Below are 22,255 nucleotides of genomic sequence, written 5' to 3'. Positions count from 1 at the left end.
TTGCCTTTTATTCTATTCTATCAGTCAATTAATGATCACAGTTAGTCTTACTGTCCTCATGTTTTGACTGCAGGCTCTTTCTCATAGAGACTGCATGCTCCAGTATGACTACAATGCCTAGTATCCTCAGGCCCGATCCTCATTACCTTTTAAAGAGAACTCTATCTATCCATCCATCCATCCATATGTAATGATTTACATATTATTTGAACGGACACACTCATTAATATAAACTATATACATACAATTATACAATTTCTTGTTTAACACACTACTTATGAAAGGGAAGAAATAATTGAGCCCAGCATAATAGTGGCAGGTATATTGAAAAGTTTTTTCCCTATAGCTTCACAAATGAATTTTAAATCCTGACAGTAGCACTCTGGGCTACTCTCTGCAGAAAGACTGGCAAATACATACATTTTTTTTGCTTACTAATTGATGAACGTGTGATCAGGACAAACTGGCACCAGACTGAGCTCTACACATTCGTTTTCACCTGTGACTCGAGTTGGTTGGAAACATTTCAGTGAGACAGATTTTTGTTGGAAAATGGCAATTTTTTGAACGCAAAATATTTCACCTGAAACATGGAGAGGTTTGATGAACTCTTGGCAAACGAGGCATGATTCCCCTACCCTACAGAGTGGCACTCTACCCCCCACTCCCTGGGCTTGGCTCAGAAGCGGCCAGCTGTGCCAGGGATCCAAGGCTCACTGCTGTAGCCTGGGAGTCCAAAAGCCCTGAGAGCTCCAGCTGTAATCAAAGCTCAGCTCTACACCAGGGAGCCTGGAAAACCTAGCTTTAACTACGGCTTTCAGCACTTTCCAGCTTCCTGCAGAGCTGAGATCGAGATCCTCACAGTCCTGGTGCAGACGCTGCAGAGCTTTGGGGTAACAGTAGCATTTCCCAAACACAGCTCTGTCAAAATTCAGGTTGGAGTTTCCCATGGTTGTAGATTTGGCCTGATTAATTTTCTATACAGTAAGAGGAATTCAGTCACAAGCTCATATCCAGCATTCCTAGCTCTACATACACAGGACCTGAATTCAGGTCTGCTAAAATGTGAAGCTGGGAGACATCCCTCTTTTAGCCCCTTTTGATTCAGTGAAGACACATTTTATTAGCGCTGTGTAACTTTTCATTCAGTAGTTCTTCAAGGGCCCCGGAGATTAGGTACTAAACAAACAGATAGCAAGAGAGAATTTCTCTTGGCTAGCCGCTTTACAGAATGACATTGTCAGTATCGTATAAACATGACATTTACAGACAAATTAATTCTGGAATCTTAAAATTGCACCTAACAACAAAAAAAATTAGAAGCTAATGCTAACCTAAGACAGTTTTAAAGCAACTACCTTGCAGAAGAATGGCAGCACAATAAATTCTAAATATTAACAGGTTACAACAGAAATGCTAACCAGATTGCCTGTCCACACTACTGGAAACAGGACGGTCTGTGAGCACAGCAGTATGTAAGCACTCTTCTTCATGGAGAGCACCGAGATGTACTAATGGTAGCAAGCACTCTCACCATGGCAACTTTATCTTACACCCACTGAGATGCTGTGTGCCAGGGTTTCTCTCCAGGATCCCCTTCAATCAACATTTCCCTGCCTACATATTTAACCACTTCTTCTAGAGGCCCCTTATCACAATCATCAATACGATGCCTTCTGAAGGCTGCCACTGCTGCAGTCGGGTGGCAAAGTGTGTGGGAGCCCACCTTCTCTTCCCAGGAGCATGGCATGCCACCCCTGCAATATCTTTTGAGAATGGATGAGAATAGGGGGGACTGATTCTTCTGATTTGGATTTTTCTCCTGCCCAAAGACAAAAGCAGCATCACCAATGGATTTCTCATAAAATAAAGTACATTTATAACTTGCAGCCAAGGAATGACAGAATTCAAACCCAGATATTTAGAATTTTGAAAGGAAGAATTTTAGATCTACAAAAAAGACCCATATGAAACAACATCAAGCCCAATATTTAGCTCCCAATGTCCTGCATCCAGTCCCACCATAAGACACTATTTTCTTTTTTAATTCTCAAAAATAAATAATAATATTTATTTTAAAATTTGAATGCTATTAGAAATAGAAGCTAAGAATTAAAGTCCCTATAAAAGAAAAACTATCTCTTATTTTCTCATTCGACAGCAGCTAAAAAAGCCAAGAATTGCCATTCTATGCTATTTGGAAGGAAAAATCAAGGCAGCAACTATTTGCTGAAGAATAAGAAACAAGAAACTCTGTAGAGCTACACAGAAAGCCACAGGGGAGACCCAGGTCATGCAGTGTTACAGTCCAAAAAGCTGCCTTCTCCCCTCATGAGACAGGGAATGACTCGTACACTGTCCTAATGCTACCCAAACCATCAGATGTTCTCTTTAGACTCAACTAGGCTGTGGCTGCAAGAACCACAGGCAGGAGGAGACAAGAGGGCAGCTGACAGGTTTTCTCCAAAGCCCCACTCTGAGCCCAACTGCTGCCAGATTTGGATCTCTCTGAATTACACTGCAACAAACCACAGTGCACAACCTGCTCACAGAGATTGGTTCTTTCAAAATTCCATAAAACTACTGTTTGACTTATGTCAGAAACATTTAAGGACTTCTACCTTCTGAGTTTATTTCATTTAATGGTGGATATGCTCCTTGACGGTGCAAAGTACTTGTATCATCTTTATTTTAACCCTACAGTCTTCCCAGTCTCAAACACTATTTCGTGGTTCTACAGTTTTTTCAGTGTGTGCTTGATAGGACATACGCAATAATTTTCAACAGAATGATACACTGCTTACAAACTTTAGGCTTAGTTTGAGGACTTGGGTACAAATTATCTATCGGTCAAAATTTTTTTGTTTGTTTCTTTCAGTTTCTCTTGCTGCCTCCTCATTCTCATATCACAAGAAGGAAAAAAAGAAGCCATTCAATTTATCTTCTCTATCACATGCATTATTTTGATCACAACTTCTTTCTATACCTATAGACTATATACAGTCCCATTCTTTCCACCTTCCTTGTTCAGAGGGAGTTCTTGCCATCCCACTAATCATTTTCATAGACAGCTTTTAAAATCCCTTCTATTTCTGATACATCTTTTTGATACAGTGTCCAGAAGTGAATATCGTAAATGGCAGCATACCATATGTTAATAATAGCATTGTAATATATTTCAGTGTTATTTCTGTTTTATTCTACAGACATTCAAATATCTAATGTATTTTTTAACCACTGCTGCCCATGCCAAGAAAAGGTTTTCATTGAACTGTCTACAATGATACTTAGGTATTTTCCCTGAGTAGTTACAGTTCATTATGTCAGACAGCCAGGTGCATGATTAGACTCTTGTTTCCAAGGTGCAGTACCTTGTATTTGTCAACAATAACTTCATTTGCCCCCTTGTTTATCTGTCAGCCAGCCTCTTTTTATTCCCTTTCAAGCTTTGCCTTTTCTAATCTTGATTCATGCACATAAGGTTGTATCATCTACAATTCTCTTACCCACAGTCATCATTTTGTGCAGATCACATTTGCTAAAATATGCACAATTCCACTCTTAGTAATGGAACACCCCTCTGTTAGCCTTTTGTCATGCTTAAAATTGCTAATTCCTTCCTACCCTTTGTTTTACTGTCTCTTGGTGAATTTCTAATTTGCCATACTACATCACATAGCTTAATTTATTTGGCAGCTTCTCAGTGAGAAGCTTTGCCAAAGGCTTTTTTAAAGACCAAATAAATTTCAACTGATTCTTAAGTCCATGATTTTCCTGACATGCTCAAAACATCTTAGTAGAAGAACACATGATTTTCTTTTACAGAAACCACATGTCCCTATCATATCACATCATTCGTATCATTGTATTTTTTTCCGTTACATTTTTTGTTGACATACTAACATTTCTGGTATTGTAAGCAGCTTCTTAAATCATCTTTTCATACTTAAAAGCAACATCCCTGCTGATTTACCAGCCAATTGAAATCATGGGAAGTACACACTGGCCCGTACAGATGTACCATAGTTACAAATACACGCGATCCCACCTAAGAGGGTACAATAGGGAGTAGGGATGAGGGAAACAGTGACACAGGCACGTCCTGAAATTTTGTAGTACTGGTGAGTTAGGTCTTTTCTTTTCCCCTTTCTTAAAGTTGGGGTAATGCTTCTAGTTATGAGGCACAGGAAGGGAAGTATTGGCATTCATTTTTCTTTTGTGGGACTTAACAGGGTTTTTCGGTTATTATTTTTTAAACACTCAGAATAAGAGAAAATGTTTTTTCTGAGAATTTTCATCCCTAAGCAAAATCAGGACATAAGGGGGTTGGGGTGCTGAATCCATTCACTGCTATATCTGCTTCTGGCTACTCACTCTACTTACCTTTTGTGACCTAATTATCACTTTTTTCTTTGCCTAATATAAGTTTTATTTTTCTCACCAACTTTTAAGTGGATTAATATTTCCATGAGGGGCATCTGTTTAAGCAACTACCTCAATTAACAACTACTACAACCTGGCTATTTAGCCATTCCTGCCTACCCACTGATTTTTTCTGTTTGGGTTTTTTTTGTTTTTTTAAAATCTTTTAGTAAAATGCCGCCTTCTGCAGCTGCATTTGAGTGCTCTCCATTTTGCATCTATCATGTGCCCTCTGCTTTTTCATTTCATGCTCTTTTCTGACAAGTTCCCTCATTTTTAAAATATTGCATTTTCAAAAGTTTAGTGCCACGGTGCTAGTTTTGATGTGATCCTTCCCCTCAGGACACATACATTATTTATATAGTATTTTCTTTTTGAAACTATTTCCTTGCTTTGCTTGAAAGCAAAGGAAAAAAAAAAAAACCTCTATGCACTGGACCAGGTGATCCAAAAAAAATATTGTTTTTTTTCTTTTTTCCTTTAAGATTTAAGGTATCAATGCACTTCCTGTCTTATCCTTGTCTCATATGCAAAAAGTGACAAGATTAAAAGGCAGATATTTGAAGTTGCTTATGGTACCTGTCTGAGACTCAGGGCACAGATTTCACTTGTTGAAAAGCTCTGCAAATTTGCATTACTTCCCCTCAGCTGAGTGGAGGTAATGGAATCACAGGTGCCTCCCAGGACTCTTTAAGGTTAGCTTAAACCAAACTAAACAAAAAACCCTCCCATAAAACCCAGTCAACCTCCTTCTCCCAATATGGTGAGGATGCTTTAAAATAACCTGTCCTATACTTCACCAAAATGGATTAGGAATGTTTATTCAGTTGTCTGACCCTAGCTGAGGAAGAAAGAGGGAAAAGCAAATCACTAAGGGCTAGTGAGCTCCTCCCACTATCATGTAATTAATAGCCTCTCCCTAATCAGGAGGCTGATTATAACCCTCTTCATATTACACAGGAATATTAATGCGAGATCTCACTACATGGTCCCTTTTCGTAGGCAACAGGAGCAGGAAGAACCCGTGGTTGAGCATCACATGACCTGCCTGCCATTGCATCTAACTTTTCTGTTAAGCTTAATCTTCCTTTTCCTCATTTTCTGTCATACCATCATGCTTCAGCACGTGTTCACAATGCCAACCTTCTTTTCCACTGCTAAAAGAGCTGGCTCACCCATTTCTGCCTTATGTCTATATAGCAGCACAAGGAACATTTATAGATATTATTTTTGGCCATATGCTCCTCTTCCTCATTCCCCCTACCAAGTGCTCAGGCTAATACCCTGTTGCTTTCTTGGAACATATCTGTATGATCTCACAGCCTATCCATCCACCAATTGCTGAGGAAGGTATGTGCATGATCCAAAGACACCAATTGGCCAAAATCTGACTGATGCTTGTGGTATGGCTCTGAGGTAAATTTAATCCCTACTTCCCTACCAGGAAAAACAGAAAAGCCTGAATACATCTTGCTGAATTACACTACCCCTTTCCATGGCTTTCTGCAGAAGTAGTACGTAAGTTTCTCTCTCTCTCAAGAAGAAAACAACATATTCCAACTGAATATATCTTTAGATAAACAGAGGGAAGGACTTAAGCATAACCCTTGCTGCCTGCTTGGACAAGACACCTCTCTCAGTTACCTATTCATTTTGTCCAGCTTCATTTTCAGTATTCTTAGCACCCCTGGAAATCAACGCTATGATACTAGAATCAAGTCCCGGGAATAAGGACCAAAACTTGTGGTTATGCATGTACTATAATTTGTCTCCAAAACAGACTAATACAATTCTGTACTGTGTCTATTTTAGGATTTTTCTAAGGTGCCTATCACTGTGGAATCTAAATGCCATATAACAATTATAGATAGCACTACAGACGCCTTAAAAGGTAGTCTACTCAGCCTCCCTTGTTCGTTGTGTGTCTGTGTGGAAACTTTCCTTCTGCTTCCCTTTTTGCCTTTCACTTCCTTGCCTCCAGTTGTGAGTTAGTCCTGGCAAAATGCCCTTACTGGAAGAACGCTTCATCAACATGGTGGGTAGCACAAGTAGATCCGAATATGGTCAGGGCTGGAATCAATCCAGCTCTCTGTTAAGTTATTCTCTAGCAGGGGACAAGACACTAAAAATGTTGGCAATGTTGTATTCTGGGCCAATCAGTTTGACATGTTATAATTACCATAAAATTAGACGGTATTTATATTATATAGTTATTATTCAGTAACCTAAACATACACACAATAAGGAAGGCCCATAAGGAGACACACACAAACCACTCATGGAAATGAAATCTCTAAATGACCCGTTTCAATGGAAAATGCCTGCAAGAACCTAGAAACAAGAGGAGGTGCTTCAGCTCTGGGCTATGCTGCCTAGGAGGAAACAAAGACACTATTAGGTTTTGAGGACTGCAGCTGGACAAAACACCTCAATAGGTTTTGCCTGTCATCCTTATCAATAGAACACACAACCTGAAAACCGAAGAGCAGCATAAAGGAAAAAAGCTTGGCTTGTGATAGCATCCTAGAATAAAAATTGGCTTATAATGAATGACAAACACCAGCCTAGTACCCTAATTTCAAGTAGCCTTTTTGGTTTTGAAAAATGTGTCTTCACCTGCAGCCACAGTAGACTCATGGGGAAGGAGAGAGGGATGGAGAGCTAGGGGCAGCTCTACCTTTGTGGGTTGCCTGCCAGGAAAGAGATATGGCCAGGTAGGACAACGAAGAGAACTGAAACATCCGACTGGCATAACCAGAACGCTGCATCCTAAGTAGCTCCCAGCTGTGCTGTACTGTTTCTGATGTGTATTCATTCCATCTTGAACACTGTTGGCTTATATATGTGTCAGTTATTATAATCTCATACTTATTTACATACAGATTTAAAAGCAGCACTTTTTTATAATCAGAAATCTGATATTTTTTATTTTTAATCTTGTTATCAATTTAGACTTTCACCAAAGGGAATTCAAATTATGTCTGACACTGTTGGACACATGACTAACATGTCCCTACCTCATTCACCTACCTCAATTTTGATTTTTACGAATGGCCTACTCAATTGAGAAAAGTGTATGAAACCCATTGAAATTAAGGTAAAACATTATCTTTCATTGTACTTGTGATTCTTTACATCTATCCATAAGACTATAACAAGGACAAAAGACTAAATACAGACCATCTAGTTCTGTAAGACAATTGACTTCATCTTAAATAGAAAGCAGTTTTACCAGCAAAGACTATTGGGTCCATTATTACCTGCATGACTGGACTGCATTGACTAAGGAGACTTCAGATCTTATCTCCATAGTAAGGCTAAAGGAGGCTGTAATCTCTTACATTGTATCAAGCAGCTCTGGGCCTGACTCTGACCTCAATGATGTCCAGCTGAGCATTACTTGGTAATAATTACTATATTACCAAATAATTAACACTACATGTTACATATTTGTACAAGAGGTCTTGATCTTTAAGATGACATGGGCTCAGTTAATGAAGGGGCTTACATTAGATGGGGAGCAGAAAAGAGCACAAGGGCTTCAGATAGCCATCAGTTTGATAGCACACAGACAGTGAAAGAGTCCCTAATTTTCTTCAACCATACTACATGTGACCACCTATGGAAATCACCATGCCAAAAAGGAAGGGATAGACCCTCAACCTGCAAATAATAATTCCAAAAAGACAAAAAATGCAGAGAACAAGGATTTCTGTAGGGAATAATAGGGATGTCCTTTACAAAGCAGGGGACAACAACAGGTCTTTGCCAGGCAATAGCAAACTTTTAGGTGATGTCTGCTTCTGTGCAGGCTGTCAACAACTGAAAACAAAAAACCTTTCTTATCATGCTGTGTTCCCATTCTTTCTACTCATCTTCTACTCGGGACAGCCATCTGAGCCCTCTAGTCAATGTGGAATACCAAGTGCTAAAAGAAAGAGCCATAAACACCAAACCTACTTGTACCTGATAAGGGTTAGCATGTTTCACCAAGGATGCCTGGGAATACTGCATTGATCCACAGCAGAAGAGTTAAGGGATGAGCCTTCAGACTTTAGGAGGGTGATTTCAGACCTAGCAAGGACCTGAAATACAGCAAGATCTGCTTCTGTGATCAGTGGAATCATCTGGATCATTTACACTGAAGTGAATAGTTACTTGGGTGTAAGCAAGGTTAGACTCCTGTCTAGTGATCTCAGATTCTGCAATAGCATATATAAAAGCTGAACAGGGATTTCTCTCCCCCTCCACACCAGCCTGGTGCTCTGTTACACACATTTGTCTAAAACAGAAAAAATACTAACTATAATAAAACATTTCACTGTTATTATAAAACTTAGCTGCATTAACAAGGGAAACTTTTTGCACTTCAGCTTCTTCATGCACGAGTAATGGGACAGGTACCATTTTTACTTCACCAAGCACGTTCTACAGCTTGCAAGACCAGGCACTTTGTACATTGCAACCATGTAGTACTTCAGCTAAGCAGACAGAGAGTTTCTTTACATCTTTATATTTTTCCGTATCAACACAGATGTTGCTTCCTTCAAAAGGTCGTCTTCAGTTTGAGCCTAAAACTTAGGCTGAGTTAAAAGCACACCTTAAACTTAATGGAAACATTTGAAAACACAACATTACAGTATAATCTGTCATTCGTTTTGGTTTGGATCCTTTACTCCTGAAATGCCTACAGTTAAAAACTACAGCAAGAAAAAAGTTAAAACTGCAGGCTTGTCTATAGAAAGTAACAGGGAGATCCCGTGCTAGTGCTGGCCAAGTTGGTATGCCCACTTAGTGTGATGCAATGGCATACAGAGATACTAGCTGGCATCCTGAAAAGCAGCACTGCTGTGTTTGCATGGTGTCACATCTCAGCTAACATCCCTGCCTCTGGTAGTTCCAGGTCCAGAACTAAATCTGTTACAGACAGCTTGTGCCGCACCAAATTGACATAACCCAGGGCAGTTTCCACATTGCATAAAATGGAAAGGCAAGCAAATGGAAAAAAGTTATTTCTTTCTCTTTTTATGGTCTCTTTATTTAAATGAAGGCATCATTCGTAGTACAGCTACGGAAAGTTTGTTCTTGCAAATGCAAATGAAATAGATTTGATTGATTATTCAAGTGTTTTGATCGTCAGTAAATGCTACCCTTACCTTCATATGTGATTTGAGATTGTCCTTGCGTGCACAGCGAAATGGACAGAGTGGACACTGATGACTTTTCAAACCTGTATGAATCACCATGTGCCGTTTCCAGTAACTCTTCCTCTTGATAACCAAACCACAGATCGGACACTGGAAAGGTTTTCCTCCTTCTTCTTCTGAAGCTTAGCAGAAGGGGGAAGAAAAAGAGAGGATCCTTTACAGCCACTTGTTTCCCCTTGTAAACATACTCAAGATATCATTTTTCAATGCTAGAATTTCATCTGCAAAGAGACACATCAGTTAAACAACAACATGTACCAGAAATTTCAGTTCCTCCCCCCTGCATATCCCTTTTCCCCTTAATCTAGTTATTCTCCCTCTAAGAAAGGTCACCATAATTTATAAAGGTTAATGTCCCAAACATCCTTTGGCTAATCAGTAGAGGATGCTACTCTATCTCACCTGGTCCTAATGTTCCTTATAATTTAACTGAACTGAGATGGATGTCTCTCATAATTATCACCTTGCAGCTTCATTTCCTATCAAAGGCCACTTGTAGTAGGGTATGGAAAATATGCTTAACTGTTAAAAAATGATCCATTTCCAAATCTGATGGTTAGCCAGCAGGGGAGCGAGATATAAAGCATAGAACAATCCACAACTTAACTGAAAAGCATGCGGGTATTGCATATCAGATATATTTAACCCCAGAAGTGAATGACTTCAGAACCCCTGCTGTTGAACTTGTTTAGTTATGGCTCGAGCAGATGCTGCTGCAACTTCAGCCATCGGGGGTCTTCGGGTCATGGGGTTTCCTTCTGCTCCTCTAGTTGTCAGGGCTTTAAATCTACTGCCTTCCTAAACGTTTGCGCTCTGCTTTACTGCCCAGTTCACCTAAGATAAGAAAAGGATTTGGTGGCATTTATCAGGCAAATATGGTTAGTCTACTGAGTGTGGAACCATCTCAAGGTTGAAGGAAAGAGAAATTCCTGCTGCTGACTTTACAAACTAACCATCCATTCATTCTCTCACCACGATTTCCTCTGCTTGTTATAAAGAAAGGCCTAGTATTACTGTGGAATTGGAAGCCTTTTGCCTCACTGTGAAAGACAGACTATTTTCAAATATCCAGAGCTCAGCAATGTGCATCCTGCTATTTGGAATTTCTCTCAGAATTTTTAATCTCATTTATCAGTTATTTCCTACTGATAAGGATATAGCAAACATCAAATTCCCTTGATGAGGAACGAAGTGATAAAAACCTCCAGAAAGATTTGTCACATCCTAAAACATAATTCTTGCTATTAGGTAGGAAACAAAACCACCGTAATTCAACTGATCAGGTAGTCATTACATACATACACAAAAGGACACATTGTCAAAGCATGCACTTCTGCCAGTTCAGAAATTCTCCTTGTGAAATATTCTATCATACTTAACATACTACCAAACTGTTCCCCTCTCTGCACCTCTAAAGAGTAAGCCAAAGCCAATCCTATAATTGTCTGTGTTTCAGTTTTTAAATATCTTTACTTCTTCACAAAAGGCAGGAGAAAGACAAACCACAGAAAAAATATATTGGTAGCATTTTTACCTATCATTTCTCTTCCTTCTATCATATCTTTTTTCCAGTCTCTGGTTATCATCACAAAGGATCCAGAAAAGAAATGTGTAACAAGCTATTACCTGTTTTCCACCCCATTAAAAATAAATCTGCAAACAATATGGATCAATAGTAATTTAGCACATTACAAAATATGCAAAGAACTGGACTGAATGCATGTGACTTCACCAACAACAATGACAATTAATGGCACACAGGAATTATCTCAATGCTCTCCAAAGCTGAACCATGTTAGCTCTTCACTGTACTACATAAACCTCAGCATAAGAAAAAAAATTGTGGGCTTCAGCTTTCCTTCATTTATATTGATGTCTATTTCATGTCAGATGGTGTCAATCAGTTGGAAAGAGTGACTCTAGTGAGGAGAGCATCAGCCAGTGCTTCCCAAAGAAGCTTCAGGAACAAAATTGCAAGCGTTGCAGGCAGAAAGTTACACCAAACAAGTATTCAGTCCGTAAAAGAAGGGTCTGCCACCCACACTCTTTCAAAAACAACATCAGAACTTTAACAGAGATTCCAGGCTTCCTTTTAAATTTCACCCCAAACATATTAGCATTTTATAAAATTGGCAATATTAACAGACTGATAGAAAAGTTAGTCTTTGTACCCCTTTACTATAACCTATGCACGTAATGATTAGGTCCACCAAATCTGCAATACGGTTTCAGAGGTGACTATGCTCTGATAAGCCATGGCTCCAGCTTCTTGCCTGTAAGAATTCTGAGCAAATAGCTCAACATGGTGGACAAAAGAGCAGCAGGCATACTCTTGTTATTAACATATTCCTCTTTAAATAGCCTCCATCTTTGCTGTTCCTTACTTGTCGACATCTAATTAATCTCACTGAGTATTGATCTCATAACCAAAGCTAGATGTTGCTGGTGGGTAAGTGAATCAGATTCGTTACAACAAAGCAAAGTCACCAGTGCCTTAAATGTTCAAAGTATGAGAGAGGAAAAAGCCACCTCTCAAGCTATGCCTACTGGGAAAAGCTGTCTCTCTCGGAACAAGACAAAAACCCCTCGTGTCTCAAGGAGCAATCAGACACACACAAAAAGATAAAACATTATAAAATGAAATACTATTTTTTGCTTTTAGTGCCATAAAGCTGTAGGTGCAAAAGGAATCAGGAATGTGCAACATTTTTTTTCATGGCAAATACACATGCTCAGCTGCCCTACTCAACTTTTACAGAAGTGAAGTCTTCAATCAAAGATCACTAAACAGTGACCTCTTTTTGCAAGCTGCATTTCTCCATGGCTGAAGGAATCAAGGAGTCTGGCTGTCCATAATCAACATCCAGGTATGCTAACCAACAGCTTGCTTTTTATTTTCAGTCGGTTAATTATTTAGAAAGGAAAAACTTAATAGCATATCAGAAAATGGACTTAAAGAACTTTTGTTATGAACATTGCACTATAAAGTTTGCTCGGATGCCAACTGGCATTGGCCCAGCGCGTATGAACCGAAAGGAAACACCCTTCCTCTTGGGATACTAGTCCCATATATTATAAAAAAATGAATAGTTGTTCCTTGGTTACTAAGGACCTGAGGCAGTCAGTCCCCATTGTTATCTTTTAGCAGCACAGTATGCTTGGGCCTTCAGCAAAGAGAATAGTTGCTAGGAATTTGCTGCATCAGAGCTAGTTTGAAAGTGCCGGTACTACCAGCACACTTGCGCGCTGGCAGAGCACTCTCCTAGTATAACCTGCACAGACAAATCCCACAGTTCGTTGGTCAAACACAGAACCTGGATTTTACTACAACCATTTACTTTTCCCCAGTAAAAACTTATCATGTGAACAGCTTTTTCTCCAGCAGAAATAAACTAACAACTTCAAATAAATTTTAACCTTATTCCTTTTCTATACATTGCTGCCTTTCTTATATGAAGGCCAGTCTTCATGGGGAAAGTTACATTAAATTAATGCCCACAGTCACACTGGTGTAGCCAGTGTGGGTACTCTTATTCCCACACGAAAGGACCTTTTCTTGGTTTAGCTTATGTTACTCCAAAAAGGACTTCATCTAAACTAATGAAAACCGTAGGCCAGATCCACGCCAAGAATAGTTTGCCACTTTAATTGCCTTGGCAAAACACACCAGCAAAGCATTTGTAGAACACATGTAACTCAGAGCAAAAAAACTGGTCCCCGCTGCACCTCATCACATTCCTCCCCGTCCTCTTCCAGAGGAGGAATGAGCATTGCTGTCCATCCAATAGCTTCTACCCTATGAGTTTTTACCAAGAGCTGCACAGGGAGGGATCAGACCTCATAATATCCCTAAACAAAAAGGCTAGGTCAGAAAGACGGCAGTGCAATTATACAACATCCACGTCAGGCTTCATGTCTGTACACCGGCTTGCTACCCCTGTACAGTGAGGCTAGTATTCCTGATAAAACTCAGCCTGATAAAGCTCTAATAATATACTGAATCACTTCGTGCATCTTGTGAAGAGACCTGACATGCTTCCTTCCCCTCTGCAGCAGAACACCACTCCAGGGAGAACACTGACGACACCTGAAGCTGTATGTTCTACCAGAAATATGAATCCATGATGTGAACTTTTTACAGAAAGAGATGAAAGAAACCTTATTTTTCTTTATTTTGAAGATGGATCATTTAAATTTCCTTGCCTGGCTTGCCAGTTCTTGAAAGGTTTTGTTACCAAGTCTGTTTCTTCTTATTCCCTATAAGCCTGATTCCTTGGCTGCCGACAGCTGGAACTGGTGGAGGGAAGTCAGAAGTGTAAAATGGTTCTTCTTGAGCAAATTAGAGAAATGCAGTTCACTTTTTTTTAATGACAAAGGATTGTAAAATACCGAACTGCTGCAAAAAATTTTAATGAAAAGTGGCAACATAATAATATACTCTGGTAAATTAGGACAGGGTAGTAAGCGATTATACAAAAGTCCATTTGTGACAGAGACAGCAGGAGGGAGAATTCTCCCTTGTCCAGTATTTCAAAAGCACTAGTTTTGTACATGCTCACTGATACCATGAGCTTCCTAACAGGGATTCTTTGATCTTCTCCATTAAATATTTTTTGTGGACTTATTCTGAACTTGGTAAGAGGGGGAAATACCATTGTATGGAACAAAAAAAAAAAAAGTACCGAACTGTACATTCATATCTTTCAAATACAGAAACATTTGTGACAGTTTGGTCTTCAAGTGGTATTTTAAAAAGCTTTTCTATTGTTTACCTAAAGTACCTACTTCTTATTCTCATAATACATGGAATCAAACCAAATCCAGACCTATTGAAGAGATGTTCTATAAGCCTATAGGAAAACAAATACATTCTACTTAGTGGCTCAAACTGTACCCATACCTGTACTAGTGGGTTTGGATGCTCTTCCCTTAGGGACTGGCAGTAACAATAATTCCAAAGACTGTGGTGGAGTTGCTTTCTCTTGCTTCATCTCTGAAAGCTGCAGGGGATCCTCAGCAACCAGTGATTTCTTCTTCTCAGCCAACAGGGTGCCTGCAGCCCTTGCAGCAACCTCCTTGAGAAGGGCAGCTGAAGAGGTCATGGAAGCCAGAGAAAGGAAAGAACTAGCCGGAGGCGGATGCTCCTGCCCAGGAGTCATGCTTCTTTCACTCACTTTCTTAGATAAAGCTGCTAATGTGGAGCTGGCTGACTGAGAACTAAAAGGTGAGGAAAAGGATTCGAATCTTATAGTGTCTTCAGTCCTTGAAAGAGATTTGTCCTGCAGAACGGCATTGGCTGCGGCTTTCAGTTTCAGGATAGCTGAATCAGGGGACAAACCACAGGTGGTGGTTGAGTTTGGCAACCACTTACCTTGATTCCATATAAAGTGACTACTTGCATTGTATTGGTCACTTTGTTCCTGTTTCTCAGCAAGCTTTCTGGCAAGAACACTTAGCTGCTGGGCATGATGAGCAGGTGGAGAGAAGGAGAGATTTGAGCCGAGATTTACAGGGGACTCGACTCTGCCATTGACTGTAACAGCAGCATCCAGCTTGAGGGAGCCAGCCTCCAGTAGCCGCCTCAGATTACTACTCAGTGGCTTATTTGGACCAGGAGATTCTTCTTCACACAGAGATGACACATCAGGAGAAAGGTGCTCTTTGCTCTGTAATGTGTCTCTTAGTGCCTCATTTTCAATGGATCCCAGCTCCACTGTGTTGCTGCTAGGAGTTGCACTTCCCAAAGAAGTATCTGGGGAAGTGGACTGCTCTTGGATTCTGTCCTCAAGAGACAACTTAAAGTTCTCCTGGACTTCTCCATATGATGCTTCTGAAGGAGTTTCTGAAGAATTTCCAAACCAGCGTTCTTCTTCACTGAGTTCACTTTCCACTTCTTCCTGTCTGGTACCATCTGTGTGGAACCAAGAACAACAGTATTATTCCCAAATCTGCATAAAATAACTTCTTAGCATGAAGTATGCCTGGCCTCTGCATGACCTTCCTGAATAGTCACCTAACATACCCCTTAAAGTGCATGGACATGGCATCAGCCTGGATTAAGTGACCAGGAAAAAGTTTTTTGAAAATTAATAAGTCTTTCTTTGAAGACAAAATCTTGACGGTTAGCATAACTAAAACAGCTAGAACTGCAACAATACAAATATGCATAATATATATTCATATATTGCAAATATTTCATTATCGGTATAGTCTGTACATCCTGCAAAGTATTATGAACTCTGTGGTACAAAGCAGGGATTTAACAGGCCCAGAAATAACTGTATACTTGTGTCTTTGTACAGCTAGCACAGGCACACCTTCAAAAGCAGATCAGGAGGGTAGCTACTCAAAGTAGTTTCTTCCAGAGACCTTAAATCTCAGCCCAATCCTGCAGTGACCCCTATCTAAAATAAAATAAAATTTATACTGATAATACACAATTCATTCCTGAGTAGCTGAAATGACTAATAGATGAATGCAAGCTAAAGCTCTCATCTCTCCAACTATTTGGGAAAGGAATATCATACACACAAAACTAATCTTTGGGTTTTTTTCTTCTTATTTAGACACTACTTGCTTGTCATTTGCTTGTCACTCTTCATTAATGTTAAAGTTTTAAAGACTATCCTAAACTGAACTTAGTTTAGCTAAAAAGAAAAAAAAAAAAGAAAAAAAAAGTGTTGGTCTCAATGCAGTTAGTTACATTTTCTCCTCTCCAGTAACTGCAACATATCTAGTCTCTCCTGAGACCTAACTGACAGTGTTTAAAGCACTGTGACCCTGGATTGCTCTTTTTCCTGATAGGTATTCAAAGTCATACACACATGACCAAGATTTTTTTTGCAGATCTTGCTGGCCAATCAGGACGTAGTTAAGAACAACAGCAATGCTAGAATTAAATCCATGTTATCTTCTCTTGCCAAATGCCTCTCACATTTCTTGCTTTTAGACTCAATGTCCCAAGCTACAAAAGAATCTTTGTAATCATACTACAGCAAAACAAAAGGATTTAATATAACCCTCCACTAACATTCTGGAAATAAGCCTGCATGATATGTACTGTATCTATGATCATGTGTTATTCCCAGATTCCCTATTTAATTCCAGCAAATTACAAAACTTGGAGAAAAGTTGATGAATAAAACTTAGATTTATATTATTGCTTTGATCCAATGAATTTAAGGAGGAAAAAACCCAGCCAAATATACCATGGGTATAGAGATACCAACATACACTCTGAAAGCAAAGATTGTTTTTTTAATGTTATACAGAATATGAGGAATAGTCTCGCACAGTAAGTTCCTTTTACTCAAAACCCTTTGGAAAAAAATTCACCAATGTTTTAAGAGCCCACAAGAAAACCACTCAGTTACCTTAGATTAGTAATTCATGCAGAAGAGGGCTAGCATCTTTCCTATTGAAAACAAACAAAAGCCAAGCAAAACCCAAAGCACTTACCTAAAATTATTTTGATATTATCCAAGTTAACATCACAGACACAATGCATAAAGGCCAACACTATGCACATTCAAATAAAGAAGATAGATGCTAATCAGTTGAGCCAGCACTTATGCAGGTTAAAGGAAAACTGAATGTATTCCCTTTTCACCCTGTGAACATTAAAAAGTAACCTGAGACATTGTCTGTACAGTTGGGTGCACTCAAATGAGAGATCCGTCCACTCATCCCAGATCCAAGCAAGTTCTGGATTGGAAGCCAAAAAAGCATCTTACTGGCACTTTGCCTGAAGTGATATACCAAGAGCAGGGCACATCCTCTGGGACACAGCCTAGAGTTGACACCACTACACAGCTTCTGAGCCAGAGCTAGCCTGCATCTGCTTACATCTGTCTGTGTTAAAACAACCCCTCTTCACCCCTGCAAACCCTACTCTCTCTGTGTTTCTGCTCTCCATCCATAAAGAAGGAGGGAGAATTACATTTCCCTTCACTCAGAAAGTCATCCCAAAATTAGTTTGAGAGATATTTAAGTGTAAATGGTTACAAGAGGAAATGGGTTTCTGTTTTAGAGAAATCTCCAGCTTACTAAACCCCCAAATTTCTCTGTTCCTTACCATGTACCTCAATTTCTTAATGTTGATATGCATCCTAGTCACAACCAGACTTTAAAATACTAGTTAATTAACACTGTTCTACAAATCTCTCAATCTTGTTCATCCTACTTGCACTGGAAATGAACTATTCCTTCTCACCTGCACCAGCTTTTGCTCTAACCATAAAAGTAATGTCCCGCATATATTTTCACTATCTATCCCTCCTCTCTAAAGCTGACATCTCAGGGAATGCTTACAGTAGCTGAGGAACAGGACACTGGTATTTTAAGTTGATGGTAAGGATGGGGGGAAAGGAACTACATCTGCTATGGCATAGCTGCAATACAGCTTTCTTCAACAGTAACACAACTACACTATACCTGGAACCAAAAAACATAAGGTAGCAATAGCAGAAGAGATAGCAACAGCACATGGTTTGCCTTGCTTTTTCCAGACATGCATACTCTCCATTGGTCTCGCCTATATGAAGAGCAGGCACCAACATTTTATTGACAGGAGTGCAGTACGCTTCATTTAAAGGCTCGCTACCAAGTCCAGAATTTCCCTCCTCTTTGGGTAATGCAGTGAGAGCTCCCCCTCCTGTTGCTAATCTACCCATAACCACTCAAGCACTCTCAAATCTCCAAGCGGTCTCCATAACAAAGGGCAAATTTCCTTTGCAGCATCTCTATCCCAAAAGCCAGCTGCATTTTTTTTTTCCACCCGTGCAGTTTCTTTCTATACCCAGAAACCAGACCTCTAACTGCTGACACAGTTCTAATTTTCCTCTTCTCAGTAATTCCCTCAGTTGCTGCAGTATCAAGTCCGCTGTATTTTAAGGCTGTAAGGTTAATGCTGAAAAAGCCAGCATCAGTGTCTTATCATGCGCTCAGTCAAGCCGCCTTTTAAACAGTAGTGAATTGGTTTAGAAGCATAATGGTGAAGCCTGGCAATTTCATTTCTAAGCAAAGTTGCCATTCAAGGCCTTCAGGGCAAGATTTAAATTCACATTGACTTCATGAGCCTGTGAGTTTGAACAAGCTTAAGAACTCCAGGAGAAATCAGCCCTACCCACCAACTTTCCTATGATTTCAAATTAAATAAAACCTTCCCTCAGAACTCAGAGGGTTCATGGGAGACCCAGACCAGTCTGAAACAGGAGCCAACCTCCATGTGTCTGTCAAGAAACTTCAGCTGTATTTCACATCTGTGGCAGAAGATTTGCATGACATGTTTTTCCCTTCTCTCACAACACAGCTAAGGAGCTCCAGTGAGAATTCCTTGAAAGCTAGGAATAGAAATGTAATACCACATTTAAATTTCTTCTCTCCGTCATAAACATACCATAGTTTGTTATTACAGAATTACTTATGAACGTTAAGCTACTGGCATTTCATTTCTATTGCAGCCTGAAATGCTAAACATGGGTAAGAAACAACACGGAAGTTGCAAAGCAGGAAAAGGTAACTTCAGCGTTAGAGGGTTAGAGGTAAATTCTCACTGACTTCATTTGGAGCAAGACCTGGCTGGGAATCTCACCAACTTTTACCAAGTAACCGCTCATCGGATTACCTCTTCTCAACATGATTCAAGAGTCAAGACCTGTCAATGCCTCTTTTTCCTGATTTCCATGGCAGTTCTGGAAGGAGAACTGCTTCCCAAACCATTTGCCACTGGCAGAGGCTAGTGAAAGTTACAGGTGTCTTGCATGCTTCAGGTCTACCCCATCACACAGCACCCAGGAGCCTCACACAAGTACTTCCCACTCCTGTCAGCGATGCCAAAAGGCACCAAAGTACTGTTGGGCGGCTGCTGCCACTGATGTAGCCCAATATCAATCTCTGGCAAAGCCACAAATGTGTGCAGAAGCACTGTTTGAAGAAGTGCCAATTTCTCTCGCTCACCCACTCATCCGCTTGTTTTCAAACACAGAGAAGTTCTGTTTCCTCTTCAAGAAATCAGTTTGACAGACAAATCTTATTGATCCCCAAGTATGTTATTTCACTTTGTGAGCATCTGCCCTTTTACTTAGAGTGGTGATTAGAATTTGACCCTGATATCAATAGAAATGTAAATATTAACTTGCCCAAACTACTTATATCTGAAAACTGAAAAAGGCAAACACGTTTGTTCATTTATATACTGAGCCACCCAATTCAAATGCTGGGAACTTTAACTGTACCCAATGTAATGTACACATGCCATTCCTGAAAGGGGCAAATGTGAGATGATCCACAGTTTCGCTTTGTAGGACTTGATGTGGGGAAATATAAATGTGGCAGGCTAGATCCAGAAACAGTATGTGCAGCACACGGAAAAGGGAAGAGTTTTCAAGTTGTGGCACTGAGCGACAAACATGGACAGTGAAAACATGACTGAAAGAACACCATTTGGACCACCAGAGATTATCTGAGAAGAGGCTACAGCTAAGGAACCGACCCCAAAGAGACTGAATTTTCATGCTAAGAGGGACAAAGTTTCACTTCAATCATTCAGTGCAATGAGTAAATTAAAGAACTTCAATACATAATTAACATTGCAAATCCATATGTTACAGTGATACGAAACATATGGAAATTGTAATTATGGGATTACAGAATGAAAATTAAAACAAATATAAAAGTAGGTAGAAGTCAAATAATTTCAAAGAAATGTGCACAGGAAAATTGTTGATGAGATAAATTAGATAAGATTGCCCTAACTTCAGCAGTTACATTTCAGGAAAAATCTGGGAATCTACAGGACCAGGATTTAAAGGGATAAGAGAGCCAAACCACAATTTTGTTATCTTGATATCAAATATCTTGATCTATATAAGGATTTCAGATACGATCGTTCAAGTTTGTGTCAATCTAAATAAAGTTATAATTGCATTTGTTGGCTATTTGGCACCCAGGCCATCTTCCTAATTTGTTGCCCCAACAGCTTGTCTTATTCCATGTCTAATGCCTATCATAAACCATTCTCTGTATTATCTTATACTAAACACTATACCCAGGCCTACAAAAGAGCTAAGATTAAGTGATAGGTTTACACTAGGGAATTGAGGAGCTCTGCAAAGATACCTAAAGAATTTAAAAGGACACATTAAACTTAAATGAAGCAGTAAGCCATCCATAAGGAGTTCTGAGGAAACACAGACTGACTCAGATGAGCAATCAGATTAAGGCCAAGTAAATAGGCAGATGCATCAAAAATAAGGCAGAGACAACACCTGAGCAACTTAGAACTTAGCCTCATGTGGCTTTTATCAAGAATAGCAAGAAAAGGGGAGTGAATGAAGAGAAGCATCAGCTGACAGCCAAGAAGGTATGGACAACTCTAAAGGCATTTAACTAGTCATGGACAAGGAAGAGGTAAGACAGATAGTAAACTGGTGTGTTCATATTTGGCCTCCAGGATGGCTTCCCATGTCCTACTCCCTCCTGTCTGCTTTCTTAGAACCCTCAAACGAGGATTAGGGATCAGGCCACAGGCCAAAATTCGCTCTTCTGGCAGTCCATTTCAGAATACCCTCTCTTTACAGGTGCTGTAACCCAGGTTCCATCATGACTGTTACCATCAGCATCGTATCCAAATAAGAGGAGCTTCCCATCACATGATGGCTGCACGTTCAAGAAGAGAACACAGGCCCACAATGTCTCCATCTTAGCTCTGCGACAGTCAGCCAACTTATCCCCTTTAGAACTGGAATATAGAAGGACGCTCACTTCCTTCAGCCAAACCCAATAAGTACCACTGGCACGGAGGCCTTGAAATTTGTCAGAGACTGGTTGCTAGCCACCATAAGCAGAAGCCATACTGGAGAAGCTCCAGGATGAAATTAGAGAAGGGGAACTTGAAGTCCTAACTGCAAACAGCACATTCAATGAGAACTATCAGCCACAAAAGTGTCACATCAGAATTTAGTGCAGACCAGATAATACAGAGGAGAAAAGAATGAAGGAGCTAAGGACTGAATACAGTAGATACCTTTAGGTAAACTAGGTACACTGTGTAAGTGCATCATTTTAGCAATGGTAAAAAATAATTACAAGAGATCACTTGCTATCACATCACTTTCTAATTCACATTGTCTCTGGGTGTCAGCTTCACATAAACCCTGGCTGATTTCACAACCAGGTACTATAGAAAGCAGCATGCATAGGCCTAAAAATGACAGTCATATCTGGGAAATCTATTATGTGGTATCTTATATAAATTGCTCAGCCTAGCTGCCTACAAACTACCCTTTTTGTATACAGGCTGTTTTTTAAGCATTTCAAATAAAGAGTGAATGTCATTCCTCTGGGCTGAACAACCTTTGTGGGTTCCCCCACCCACCAGACCATGTGGATGTGTGTGCTGTAGGACCACCTCAGAGAAGCCGGGCACACTGTGCACCGACACCCCACAGGCTCCACCTCTAAAAAGCACTTACAGCCACATCTGATGAGACTATATGTCCAGAGCAGCAGCTATGTTGATTTTCCCATAGGGATGCTTGCAAGAAAATCATGATTTTAATAAAGACACAAAGGCCTGCCTTAACTCCTTTTATTATATCAACGGCAGCAAATAAAACTTAAAAGTC

General features: G+C 39.9%; 1 protein-coding gene across 1 annotated transcript in view; it reads right to left on the bottom strand.

The window, feature by feature from the left end:
- ZNF827 (zinc finger protein 827) overlaps positions 1-21,329 on the bottom strand; it is an 87,950-nt gene extending 66,621 nt beyond the window's left edge. Inside the window, exons 1-4 of the mRNA XM_075150482.1 lie at positions 21,242-21,329; positions 15,646-15,775; positions 14,530-15,542; positions 9,579-9,751 (exon numbers count right to left, since the gene is read on the bottom strand). Of these exons, the coding sequence (XP_075006583.1) occupies positions 9,579-9,751; positions 14,530-15,542; positions 15,646-15,775; positions 21,242-21,329 (1,404 nt within the window). The remainder of the gene's footprint in view (positions 1-9,578; positions 9,752-14,529; positions 15,543-15,645; positions 15,776-21,241) is intronic.
- Between the last annotated feature and the right edge of the window lie 926 nt (positions 21,330-22,255).

This window comes from Calonectris borealis, chromosome 4, assembly GCF_964195595.1.
Source record: "Calonectris borealis chromosome 4, bCalBor7.hap1.2, whole genome shotgun sequence".
Taxonomy (NCBI): Eukaryota; Metazoa; Chordata; class Aves; order Procellariiformes; family Procellariidae; genus Calonectris; species Calonectris borealis.
The sequence above is the reverse complement of the archived record's forward strand: the minus strand, read 5'-3'. Positions and strand labels throughout refer to the sequence as shown.